This window comes from Vulpes vulpes, chromosome 4 (genome assembly GCF_048418805.1).
Source record: "Vulpes vulpes isolate BD-2025 chromosome 4, VulVul3, whole genome shotgun sequence".
Classification (NCBI taxonomy): Eukaryota; Metazoa; Chordata; class Mammalia; order Carnivora; family Canidae; genus Vulpes; species Vulpes vulpes.
The window spans coordinates 78835724-78849647 of NC_132783.1; the positions used below are offsets into that span (position 1 = coordinate 78835724).

The following is a 13924-nucleotide window of genomic DNA, read 5'->3' on the forward strand; positions in this document are numbered from 1 at the left end:
AAAATTCTTAAAATGGTCAATTTTGTTATATGAATTTTACTTCATCAAAAAAAAATTATAAAGAACATATGGCCCTCTGCTTTCTCCCTCTCCTTGACAGGACTGAGCTTTTAGCCAGCAAGGAAGACAACTGACTACATACATGGTAGATTTGAGTAAATATCTTCAAGATGATAGCTATGAACTTACTCACTGGTGATTTAAGTCACATAAAATGAAAAATGAGGCTACAGAAAATTCTGGTGTTTGAATAGAATTAGAGGTATCAGGGGGTGCCTGGGTGGCTCAGCTGGTTAAGCACCTGCGTTTGGTTCAGGTCATGATCTCAGGGTCCTGGGATTGAGCCCTTCGTGGAGCTCCCAGCTCAGCTGGGGAGTCTGTTTCTCCTGCCAAGTTGTGCACGTGCTCTCTCTCAAATAAATACAATCTTGAGAAAAAAGAATTAGAAGTATCAGTATGATCTCATGGTTGGAAACCATATGTATGTTGGAACCATACATGAGATGTGTGTGTATATACATTCATATAACTCCTAGTTCTGCCTGCTGAGAACCTGAAAGCAATGACTCCCTCGTAGCAATGAGTACACTTAGGATCCAGAGCATGGTTTCTAAATTCCATTTTCACCTGAAGAAGTCAGGGCTTTTAAGGAGAAATGGCTACTGCCAGGACTGGGGTAATCACAAGAAGAGCCTGGAATGTATGTTTTCACTACATGTAAAGAATCAGGGGCGCCTGGGTGGCTCAGTTGGTTAAACATCTGCCTTCAGCTCAGGTCATGATCCCAAGTCCTGGGATCGAGCCCCGAGTTGGGTGTGCTGTTCAGTGGACAGTCTGTTTTTCCCTCTGCCTCCTTCCCCCTGCTCATGCTCATGCTCTTTCTCTCTCTCTGATAAATAAAAACCTAAAATAAACAAATAAATGTAAATAATTAAGGAAAAATGGGGACATGTAGAAAGTACACAAAAGAGGAACCAATTCAACAGGGCTCCCATTGGCTAAATCAAGATATAACTAAAAAAGGTCTCACAGAAATCCAAAATAAAGCTTAAGACTGCCCCTCCCCGGGAATCCCTGGGTGGCGCAGTGGTTTGGCGCCTGCCTTTGGCCCAGAGTGCGATCCTGGAGACCTGGGATCAAATCCCACGTCGGGCTCCTGGTGCATGGAGCCTGCTTCTCCCTTTGCCTATGTCTCTGCCTCTCTCTCTCTGTGACTATCATAGATAAATAAAAATTAAAAAAAAAAAAAGACTGCCCCTCCCCTGAGTTCAAAACATTACCTCTCTATAGAACTGAACAAAGGCCCACAGAACTCTTTGTGTTCCTAGTAAAAGAGGCCTCCATTCCATGTACCCTCTTCAAATTCTCTCTGCCACACCATTAACAAACTATCCCTAAGAGACTAAGCCAAGGAGGAGACCATAATTCGATCAGATTGTCCACCTACCTGGGAGGCTATCAGTATTCCACCATGCCTTACATGCCTGTTTATCAACATAGGAAGCCTCAAACTCATAGATTATCCCTAATCCCAACTCCATGTGCCATTGTATTGGCCCTTAAATCTGACACAATCTTTTTTTTTTTTTTTTAATCTGACACAATCTTATCACCATTCTTCCTCCATCAAATCCTTTCACTTGCCCTGGAACTCACAATCTATCATTTAGAAAACTGCCCACATCCTAAACTTCTCTCCAAATTTTCCTTCCTTTTATAAATGAATAAGACTGTCTTCTGAGGACATGATTTCTCCTATAGCTCTTATAAATGGTGTTTGTTTTCTCTTCTAACCCCTCATACAACTAGGCATAGAAGTAAATTCCTGGTTTTTCACTCCTTCTAGACCTCCTTTCATTTGCCTTCCTAAAATCTCCAGATCCTCTGTAACACAGGATGATGGACCACATCCCATGCTACTGCTCTATTATTTGACTGTGTTGCTTTCCTGCAGGGTACACTCAAGGATGAAAAAATACCAACCTGCAAAAACAATAAAGTTTGCTAATTTTAAACGTGTGAGAAACATTAATGTGTTCTGATGACTCTGAGTTCAAAAGTTTATAATTTTCCAAAATGTAATAAAGCAAATCTCTGAATATGTAGTAACTTTTATTTACTGAGTCAACTTGACACATATGGGTATATATCCACAGGTGTATATACATAGAATAGTTTAGATGGTTGGACCTCACCTTATCAGAAAACCAAATGAGCCTGGAATCTTCATAATACCTAAACATGCCATATTTAGGATCCAACAATTCTCTCATGATGAGCAAGAAAAATTCTTTGCGTACTCCTCCTGCATCAACAGCATCTTCTCCAACAAATATAACCTAAAGTAGCATAATGCAAAAACTGAATGTAAAGAAATGGAAGTATATTCTGGAGAGCCCATAACATTTAATTTATTACAATAAATGCTCAACAATTCATAGTTTAAAAAATGTATATAGTTTTATTTATTAAGTTTCAAAGATACATATTAAAACTTTTTAATTTTCTAAAACTATGAATTGCTGAGCATATACTGTATGTAATATATACAGAAAATGTTAAATTACCTTGAGTGGCTTTTTGTAGTCTATATTCTTTGTTTTCCTAAGGACTTCCATTGCATCTCCTACAATATTTTCTCTACGTACAACTAGAATTAAGCAGGGATTCACAGATTCAATCACTGGGAGGAAAAGAGAGGAGACATTCTGTCTGTGGGCCTGGTCAATAGCCATCTAGAAAACAAAAGATTAAAATTTAAATAGCAATGCTATAAAGAAGCTAATGTGACTGGGTAGGTTAACGTCTATCTATCAATTATAATCTTATATTTATAATTCTATTATAGTATATATACTACTAAATTCACAAAGGACCTAACAACAGTATCTAGTAGAGCATAAGAGCTTATTAAACTGTATTCTCAGCATAAAGAGTGTCCTTTTGAATGTTTTTATATTGAAGCTTCTGAATGTTTTTATATTGAAGTGTAACTAATGATACCATTTAGCAAGCACGAAAGTCTTAAATGGTAAATCTGAACACTGCTGTTTCTCAACAAATAACTGGCACCAAGAGTGAGGAGTAAAAGAAAACATCATTAAAACAACCTCTAATGAGAATAAGGAAGAGTCTGGCTGAGGAGTTTTACAGAAATGCATCTAGTAGAGTGATCATTGCATCTGCTCATAAACCAAGCATTTGGCTTTTACCATTTAAAAAAACCTGTTTTTAAAAAAAATGGTTTTCCGTGTGTTCTTGTTCTAAAATGGAGTATACTATATTAACTGAGGCATTACTGTTTTAACAACCACCATCAAAAAACTGGCTTGCCAGCTGTTAGTATAAACCCTACAAAAATATTTATTTCTTCTGTTGATGAAAATGGATATATGGATAGAAGTACATCTCTGAAATTCCCCTAGTATTTATGATTTAAAAATCTGGAGGCATGTAAAATACCAAATGTATTTATTTTAAAGGAATGAAAATAGCTATCAAAATTGGGTACAGGGATAATTTTTTAAGGCATTTTTAGAATTTTAAGTGCTCAAGGTTTCTTTCCATCATTCTCTTAGTCCTTACCTTCTATAGTCTGACATTCTACACTAGAAAATAAAACTCAAAAGCTTTTTAATTTACAGGCTCAAAAGATAAAGTAAATCTATCGTAGCTCTCAAAGTCACAAAATATAAAACATTAAAAAAAAACCCTCATTATAAATGAAAAAGTGTTCAACATAAAACATACCAGGGAGAAGGGAGAGGGAGGAGATGATGACCAATCTTAGGAAAACGCCTTATTTATTATTAAAAGCTTTCTTCAAGGAAACTTCATATCCTCCCTCTAACTAAAGTGATCACATGCCTCTTACTTTATATCACATCACCTCTAGCTACCTCCAACTTTTACCAAGTATATAAATATGAAGTATATAATGAAGCAAGATTTGAAATAAACCAGTGTTTGTGAAGTAAACTAGTAAAATTGTTTATAAAGATTGCATATTTCTATAATCAAAAAGGCTTATACCTTTTTTAAAGATACAACACAATTAAAGGCTAAACTATTGTTATTTTCACTTAAATACATAAAGTAGCCCTCATAAGAACCTATATGTCATATACAACAGTCCTCTTTTTAAGGTAGCAAAGATACTTTGCAAAAGACAGACCACTGAGGTATAGAATGTTCCCAGGGATTGCTGATTATAAGCAAACTTCAAATATTTATTTTTAAAAAAACTTTATAGAAAACAATTCAAAAACCATCCTCAAATCAGATTAGTATTAAACTATATTTTACCTGCATCTGTAAGACTGCATCTGTTTGTAACAGAGTAGTTTTTGCTTGGGCATCAAATACAAATGGATATGTGCAGATTGTAACAGGGATATCTGCCAACTGGAAATAAAAAATTAATTTGTTAGTATAAATTGATTTGTGATGTATTTTTTTTATATACTATTATTTCTTTTAAAACTGATCACATTCTGGTTTATTCACCTACATGTTGTTCGGGAATTATAAATAAAACATTGCCTACGTCCAAAATATGGAATTTTTACTGATAATCAGATGAGGCATGGAATAACCCCAATTCCCAATAACCCCAATTTTAGGAGGGAATTATATACTTGAAAGTCCATCTAATTGTAAATTACAAGTATCTTTTGGTTAGCATATATTAACCCCAAGATCCAGCGAATTATTCGGCTGCAAATATTTTCTAAAACTGGGGGCTCTTGTGATGCCTGGGTGGCTTAGTCAGTTAAGCATGCAACTCTTGATTTTAGCGCAGGTCATGATCTTGGAACTGTGAGAAAAAGCCCTGCATCAGTCTCTGTACTGGGCATAGAACCCACTTAAGATTCTCTTTCTTGGGTGCCTGGGTGGCTCAGCGGTTAAACATCTGCCTTTGGCTCACATCATAGTCCCACGATCCTGGGATAGAGTGCCACATCAGCCTCCTTGCAGAGAGTCGGCTTCTCTCTCTGCCTAGATCTCTGCCTCTTTCTCTGTGTCTCTCATGAATAAATAAGTAAAATCTTAAAAAAAAAAAAAAGATTCGCTCTCTCCCCCTCCCTCTTAAAAATAAAACAAAACTGGGCATTCCTATGTTAAATACATTACCCAGTTCTTATATATTAGTACTCTAGCAACTGAGGCCAATGATAAAAGCAATCTGATTATTCATTCATTTAACAGATATTTATTGATGCCAGTAGAGAGCCAATATTACTGTAAGTCCAACAATCTTTCTTTCATTTAATCTACAAAATAAAGCACCACAAGTATTATTTTCTATTAACCTTTAAAGTAAAAAAAACTGGCCTATTATTATCATTATTACACCTTAATCACTTTACAATTATTTATCATAGAAAGTAATACGGTGATTGTTAAGTATTTTAACAATGCAGAAAAATACAAAGAACTATGAATTTCCAGCCAGATTCTTGCAGTTGGAGGAAGACGTATTCCTACCATCTACCCAACAGGGCAATGTTGTTGTGTCAGCTCTGAAACTGAGCCCCTGCTGTAAGGTTTCTTTCTTCTTTCTTTTTTTTTTTTTTTTTTTTTTTTGCTGTAAGGTTTCTAATGAAAACAATATATCATGAAATAACCCACTTCTTAAGTGCCTAGGAAGTTCTTTTTATTAAGTCTGAATTCCCATTTCTATACATCACTATGCATTATTTCATTTTGTATTTCAGTCTTCATTGCAGGGAGGCATACATGTTTTAAAATATTTCAAGTCCCCAAGCTCTGTCTTTTTTCCACAGTAAACATTCCCAGTTTTTCCAACCATCCTGAAAATAATATGGTTTCTAGCCCTTCTTCATTCTAACTGCCTTTTAAATGTATTTTATCTAAGTCTCTCTTAACAAAAACAAACAAAATAATCCAATAGGACTCAATCAATATTTCTATAAGACTGCCAACTCTTTGTTAACAACACATAAGACAGCAGGCTGAGTTATATTAACCTTAAATTATCATTCTTCACTATTTTTCATACAATTTTTACCTTGATCCTGTATTTGTGTCACTACCTTCTGACAGAAAAGTAATTTCACTACTCTGAAACTCAAAATGACTGAGATGATTTCTAAGGTTTGCTCTGGTTCCAAAAGTCTATGATTTCATAATTTTATGTGCTACTTCTATGTGAAGATGAGGAAGCAAACAATAGTAAGCCTATACAATTAAGTTAATTCTAAATGTTTCACTGGTTCAAGTGCTGGGGGGAAAAACAAAAGAAAACAATAAAACCTAAAGTCTATAACAGAAATATAAAAGAAGTACTATTTATTAACAAGCTCAAGCGTTAAAAAGGTGGTTCAGGTTTGCTGATAATGTAAACCAAAATGTTAGAACTTTGTATGTTAAGATAGTATATTATACAAAGTAAGGAAGATGACCATAATGAGTTCATTTAACTTTGAGTATCAATTACTAGTTTCAAAAAAATTGAAAATCACTTTAGTTCTGTAATATAAAATATTTCCTGCCTTGCTAGGTAAGCATTTGTCAGATTTTAAAAGTCTGCCTTTTAAAAATTATTATTACAAAGGACACATATTAATTTTATACTGGAAGATTTTAGGAGAACAGAAACTATTTTAACACAAATATTGTTAAAAGGCATCATGTAGGTGTAATAATGTTAACTAAAACAGAGGTTTTACTTTTTAGAAAATTCTTCTGAAATGTTATGTACAACAATTCATATATACTCATTTAAAAATTTATATACATACATATAAATTTAAAAGTCACACAAAACAGGAATCTTTTGCTCTCCTATCACTTAAGACAAAACAGAGTGTATCTTACTCTGAACATGAGACTTCAATACACCAAACTTACCTCAGTTAATCCATGGTTGACATCCTAAGACAGCAGTGCAGAATGTAACAGTAATGAGGAAAGAGCAATGTTAGTGTCCAAATTTAACTATTTCTATTCAAAGTAGCATTTCATATATTTTGCTACAGCAGAACACTGAATTAATGAAGTAGACCAAAATATACCTACAGCAAAACTTACCCTTTCCGCGTGCACCTTATGTATCTATATCTACAAAAATAAGAACTTTGTTTCATGTATCTTGTGGTCACAAAGTTATCAAGGCTTGAACATAATGAAATCTGGCTTTAGCAACTAAGCACCCCATTTGTAGAGTTTAGGTAGAATAGGGAAACTAAATGTACACCTGACTTGGTTTTGAAGATACAATTTTATGTCTGTTTCTCCACCTGGAAAATGGGAAAAAATATTCCCCAGACCTCAGGACTTGATTAATCTTGACAAAATGTCTGAAAAGTGTTTTGTAGATTAAAAGGCTATATGTAAACAAAGTGAAGAAAATTAAGCTGTCAGTTGTTTTAACCAACTGATTTTAATTTATGTGCTTCCCCTATAATAAACTGTAAACATCAGTGTAACAGTTGTCAGTGAGTTTTGTGAGAGCTTATAGCAAATTACTGAACTAAAGGTGGTGTGGGGAACCCCCCAAACTTGCAGTTGGTGCCAGAAGTAAGGGCAGTCTTGTGTGGACTAAGTATCTTTTCACTTTGTAGTTTGCTAAATGCTCACATGCCTCAGGGGTACCTTTGGAAGCTTTAAGATATGAACAAAGAGGACTTGGTTCTCTCACTATGTTGTGCTCGATCAAGTCGGAGCAGTATGAACATAAGCAAAATATGATTCCATGCCAATCCTATTCAGAAAAAGGTAATTACTGATAATATTTTCTTCCAAAAAATTCAGAGTACCAAGTTATCACTACATAAGTGCCTCTACTGGTGGTGTTAACAAGAACACATTTAGAAGCTGTACTGCAGAGAAAGTCTTTTAGATTACACTCAGCTTAATTTGAAATCAACTTAACAGGAACATCTGACATTCTTTTATAGTATATCCTGTGGGACATTTTAAAAGTGTTATTATTACTACAAAAGTCTAAACAAGCAAAGAAACACGTCTCAATATTTTTTGACTATCTATAGCCTGATTTGATAACTATAGTAGATATCAAGACAGTTTATATCATGGGAGATGATATAACTTTCTTAAGTAAATAATAAAACATTATTTTACTATACACACTTTTTTATTACTATATAGAATTAGATAAAGGTGCTATGCATATCATTATGCACTGAGGAAGTCAGTAAGATTGTTAGAATTTATGGTGTGACTAAACCATACTAAAGTAGAACCTATATTTGATTGTAAGCTAGAAGAAATACAGGAAATAATGGGATATGTACAAAACTTGAAAAAAGAGAGGCTTTTAGATATCAAATAGGATAATTCTCTAGGAGAACAGCATCAAAGAGTAAACTAGATTAAAATCATTATCAGAAATTTCAATTTAAGGGTCAAGGATCTGAGACAAAAGCTCCAACACTTTTAAAAAGGTAAATGCAAGAAGAAAAAAAAGGCAAATGCTTAAAAGAGCATGGATGAACTCTTCCAGGAAATATTAGGGTTGCAAGGGAGTTGTTATTAGTTGCAAACCTGTTTCAATCAAAGTTGTATTTCCAAGGGAATTTTAAAAGGAAAACAAAGTGGGGGTTGGAGGCAGGCGATCATAAAACACATGAGGTCAATTAAAAGTCTATTGCTAAAAATTCAACATTTCATTGGCTCCAAATCCACATACTCAAGCATTTGTTGACTGTTTTTAGAGTCAGAGTCCTGAAATTGGGACAAGGCATGCCTAATTTTAGTTACTCAATGTCCCAGAAGCTGGAGTGAGAAAGGCTTGAAGAAATGTTCTAAAGTCAGGTTCTCATGGTCTAACACAGACTTCACTAAGGCTGCTTTTAACACCAATGGTTAATGATGGTTCCAGTTGGTCACAGACAAAAAGAGCTCCTTGGCACATTTTAGTTTCAACTAATTTCTTATGGTAAAACATTATGCCATTCCTGGTGTCATCTTGATTTAATGATATAACACAGGATTACTCTAAGAAGGCATAAAGAGGGGATATTGAAGTTAATGAAGTAATTCCAGTAAATATGAAAGGTCCTGGTGAATAGATAGAAATAAAAGATAACTTCTAAAACATGAGGGAAATGGAAATCTATGAACATAATTTGGCAATCCAATGTTTAAGGAGTCAGTCCAAAAGTTCAGTCAGCAAAATATTAATGCCATTAAAAAAAAATAAGGGAGCTTTAAAAAAGATGAACTTTACTTGGAAATATTATAGTTGCAGGCGAGCACAAATGTACTTTTTTGGTTTTTATTAAATGAGAACAAAATTCAAACCCAGAAGTACTGATGTATCTTTTCTAAACTGGTCTCCCCAACTCTTTTATCAGTCTATCTTTATATTTTACTAGTGAACAGGTCATGTTGCTAGCTCAGCACTGTCCACAGTTAAAGTACAACTTAACTCCAGAGAACAAATACATTGATGATTTATATATACAGCACAACTAATATCAAAATATAAGATTTATGACTTAAAAAATATGTACTACAGCACCAGAGACTATAAAAATTTCATCAATTTACCAAGAATCTTCATTAGGGTCTACTTGTATTTGACATGCCTTAAACAGGTAAACATTTCTTGAAATAAATATGTAGTTTAAAAAATGTGTAACATGATTCATATAGTACTTTAAACAAGCAGACCCAGCATATACCTTTCTATACTTCATTCTAAGTCAATTTTTACTAAATATTGATACATATGTACAGAAAGTAGAAGTATAAGAAAGAGAAGAAAAGAGCACACAGATCAGTAGCAACCACTAAAGTATTTTCAACTTAAAAGCAAAGTTAAAAGAAGGTAAGGAAATACACAACTGAGAATAGTACCTAGAAAGTGGAGAAAAATCAAGTATCAGAGGAGAAAGAGAACCCATGTGCCATTTTATTTTGTCAAGAGATTAGTCATAAAAGGAGAAATATAGATAAAAAGCGAAAAGGAATTCAAATGAAAAAAGTTGCATACACCAAGATCACAGTCTTGAAAAAACAAAAAACAGAGAAGCTTATATAGTAACCAGCAGGAGTAGGAGGATCAAGAAAAAAACTTCATAAAAACATGTAAAAAGAGTTAGTTAAAAGGACAGAAATGAAAGGGGACGAAGTGAAAAGTTAGAAGTCTCAGCAGTACAAAAGCAGTACAAATATTAGAAGGAAAGCAAAGAACTTCACAAAATTAGTTTTTAGTGTTTAGGGATCAGGAAAGTGTTTATCTGCTGGATTCTTAAAATCTTTGGGGGGAAAAAGGAAATGGGAGAAAAAATATCTTCAAAGATTATATATAGCATGAAGACAAATATAGTAAAAGCAAAAAAACTTCCCTGCAATATTTAGAACAAGTTATATATATATATGTATATGTATATATGTATACACATATACACTATACACGTGTGTATATCTATAAATAAATAAAACTTACAGATATATATGCCTTATAACTCATAGTAATTATGTTTTATCAAAGACTATTTTATGCTTCTACACTGAAGCAATGGAATTATTTCATGATTGTAACTCTTATTCAATAGTAGTATACAAGTGTATATACATATACATATGTATATACACACATATATGTATATACAAATACACATACAAACACATCCGTATCATCACAAAATAGCATGTGAGTATCTTCAGGATAGATTCTTTAAAATCTTACTTAGAGCTGTTAATGTAATAGTTCAGCATAGCATCAGGATTAATAATACAAATATGAATTCTATTAAAAAGTCCCAGGAGGGCAGCCCCGGTGGCGCAGTGGTTTAGCGCCGCCTGCAGCCCAGGGCGTGATCCTGGAGACCCTGGATCGAGTCCCACGTCAGGCTCTCTGCATGGAGCCTACTTCTCCCTCTGCCTGTGTCTCTGCCTCTCTCTCTCTGTGTGTCTCTATGAATAAATAAATAAAATCTTAAAAAAAAAAGTCCCAGGAAAAAATTCTTTAGAGTTATGTGTAAATGTGAAAGTACCTTGAACTCTCTCAAAGAAAGAAGCTTTGTGAAATCCAAAGTCACAATATAAATTAATGAACTTTATAAGAGTTGCACAAAGATCTTTAAAGTAAATGCCAGCTCTCCATTCCCAAATGTAGATTAGAAGAACCCAAATCATAGGTTCTACATTCCGATTTCTAAGATGTGATATTAAACCCACTATGCAAATTAAATAAAGGAACAAGCTTTCACTGCTACAGCCACCTATTCAATATCATTGTGTCTACAAATGAAGAGAAAGGAGAAAAGCTTATGGCTGAAAGAATAGAGTAATAGAGAGCAATTATCAAGCAGAGCAAACATACAATCTGAAGAGAATGAGAAGCAGTGAGGAAAAGCCCAGAATAGGAAAGTAGTCCTATACCGCCTCCCTCTTAACAGAAAACTCTAGTACTGAAATACCTCCTAAGGAAATTCAATTTGAAATGACCACAGCTATGTACCAAGAAGAGCTTGGATACAGGCCCAACAAACTTAAAAGTACACATTCAAACCACAGCTTTTCCACAAAGTACAAAGATAACCACAAACTAAAACATCCTATTAGATTGGCACTTGTCCGACTTGTTAAGAACACAAATAGTTTATGACCTACATATTAGATATAAATTCAAATGGCAAAGGGTAGTATCTAATTCATAGTGATACAAGAATATAGGACTCTTTCTTAAGATAGTTTCTCAAACAAGCCTTGCAGATCCCAAGGGATATATATTTTGGGGTCTATGAGTGCTCTGAATTTTTAATTTTAGTGTTTTCATACCAGAGTTTTAAAAAATTGACTAAAAAAATATAAATTTAGAATAATCCATTTATAATCCCAGTATTACCATGAAACTTCAAGGGTTGCAATAGTTGTAAACATAACCAAACCAGCACCAAACAGGAAGGATCTCTATGTTTAGGACTTCATGCATAAATGATATACTTGATGAGTGAAGGCCAAATGAATATGACATCTCATTCTAAAAGCAAATGTTTCATTGTAGTTCAAATAGAGAAAGGCAGCAAGATAACTGTTACTAGACACTGCAATATAGAGGCTACTGCCAAACTGACAGCCTGTGTATAGACAGCCAGCAATAACCATCATTTTACCAAGAATTAACTGTGTCAAGAACTTTCCTAAGTACTTTATATAGATCATATCCAATTAACCTTCTCAGGAGCTCTGTAAGGTAGGTACTATTATCCCTAACTTACAGAAAAAGAATGAGTAATTTCTCCAAGGATATAGAGTAAATGCTAAGGGGCGATCTGAATCCAGGTACTCTTATGTTACACTACTTTCTCATCATATTTAAGTTGTGAAGTGAGATTCCTGATCATCAAAATGAAATTATCCTCCATCCTAAATATTAATTTGATTTTTAAATTTGTAGTGTTATTTATAATTTATAAATTTGTTATGGTTTTAGAGTTCTTTTAAAATCTAAGCCTCAGGAGGGATGCCTGGGTGGCTCAGGGGTTTAGTGCCGCCTTCAGCCCAGGGCCTGGTCCTGGAGACCCGGAATCGAGTCCCACATCGGGATCCCTGCATGGAGCCTGTTTCTCCCTCTGCCTGTGTCTCTGCCTCCCCCCACTCTCTGTCTCTCATGAATAAATAAATAAAATCTTAAAAAAAAAAAAGATTTGCCCTCAAACCAATAAATTTATAAAAAAAAAAAAAAAAGAAATTGTTTTACTTTAAAATGGGTCCACATATCACTTCAGCTTCAAAAATACTGCTCAAAGATCTAGGATAACCTAAATTGCTGTGTCTGGGCTTCTATGCAGTTAAGATTCCAACCCTCGGGGACGCCTCGGTGGCTCAGTGGTTAAGCATCTGCCTTTGGCCCAGGGTGTGATCCTGGAGGCCCGGGACTGAGTCCCACATCGGGCTCCCTGCATACACAGCCTGCTTCTCCCTCTGCCTGTGTCTCTGCCTCTCTCTCTGTGTGTCTCTCATGAATAAATAAATGAAATCTTAAAAAAAAAAAAAAAGCATTATTTGAAGAGCAACTTATCATGTGAGGATAATATTAATAATAGTTAATATTTATTTAAAAAAAAAGATTCCAACCCTCTGATGGCTTAACACCTTAGGTAAAATCCAAGTTCTTAATCTTAAATTTACCAAACCCACCATGATTTGGTGCCTGTCCATTTCTCTTATCCTTTCCCAGAACTCTCCCCACTCCCATCTTTTAACCATACTGGCCTCTTCCTCTCCTTCAAAAATGTCAAGCTTGTTCTCACCTAAGGTCTTTTACTAGATATTCATTTTTCTTGAAATCCTCTTTGCTTTGATCTTATGTTGCTGCTTCTAGTCACTTAGACAATAACCCATACTTCATCAGGCAGGACTTTTCTGATTATCCAATTGCAAAAAACAAACCACAGTCTTTATCTTAATTCTCTATAGAGTGCATGTCATTAGCTAATATTTTTTGCTTTACTGGATTACTGTCTATTTTGCCAACCAGATTATAAACTGCACAGTACACGGCCCTTCTCTGTCTGGTTAATCACTGTTATTTCCAATACCTAAATTGATGCCAGTCACTGGAGGTTCTCAATATACTCAGTATTTGTTCAATGAGCAAATTAGTAGACCTAAATCTGTAGAAAGGCTACAAACTTGACCCAGACTCCCAATGATTCTTGGGGAAAAAAATCAACAAGTCTCTCCCTATCAAGATGCATATACCTAGGAAAGCAAAAGATGTTCTAGAAGTGACCTGATTCCTACAGATGAGAGTACTCTAAAATTAGCATGCACTAATTACACTGCCATTCAAAAACTACTGTATGTTTCTGATGCATACTACACATATTCCAGACACTATTAAATCCAGAAGTGCTGGTGAATAAACTTACAGAGTGCTTATCCACAAGGAGCTTGCAGCTGGTGTCTAGCAAGCAGCGAAAGG

The 13924-nt window shown here is 34.6% G+C and overlaps 1 protein-coding gene across 6 annotated transcripts in view; it reads right to left on the bottom strand.

The window, feature by feature from the left end:
- The window catches only part of HERC4 (HECT and RLD domain containing E3 ubiquitin protein ligase 4), a 158127-nt gene that overhangs the window by 25334 nt on the left and 118869 nt on the right, over positions 1–13924 (bottom strand). For 3 of the 6 annotated variants that reach the window (XR_012001096.1, XM_026003495.2, XM_072756144.1), the window contains 4 exons: positions 6874–6897; positions 4306–4404; positions 2568–2735; positions 2196–2339 (listed from right to left, as the gene is read on the bottom strand). Coding sequence is in view for 4 of the 6 variants with exons in the window: in XM_026003495.2 (XP_025859280.1) it covers positions 2196–2339; positions 2568–2735; positions 4306–4404; positions 6874–6897 (435 nt within the window). In the remaining 2 variants the exon portion in view is untranslated. The remainder of the gene's footprint in view (positions 1–2195; positions 2340–2567; positions 2736–4305; positions 4405–6873; positions 6898–13924) is intronic. The other 3 variants (XR_012001097.1, XM_026003496.2, XM_072756145.1) reach the window with 1 other exon arrangement.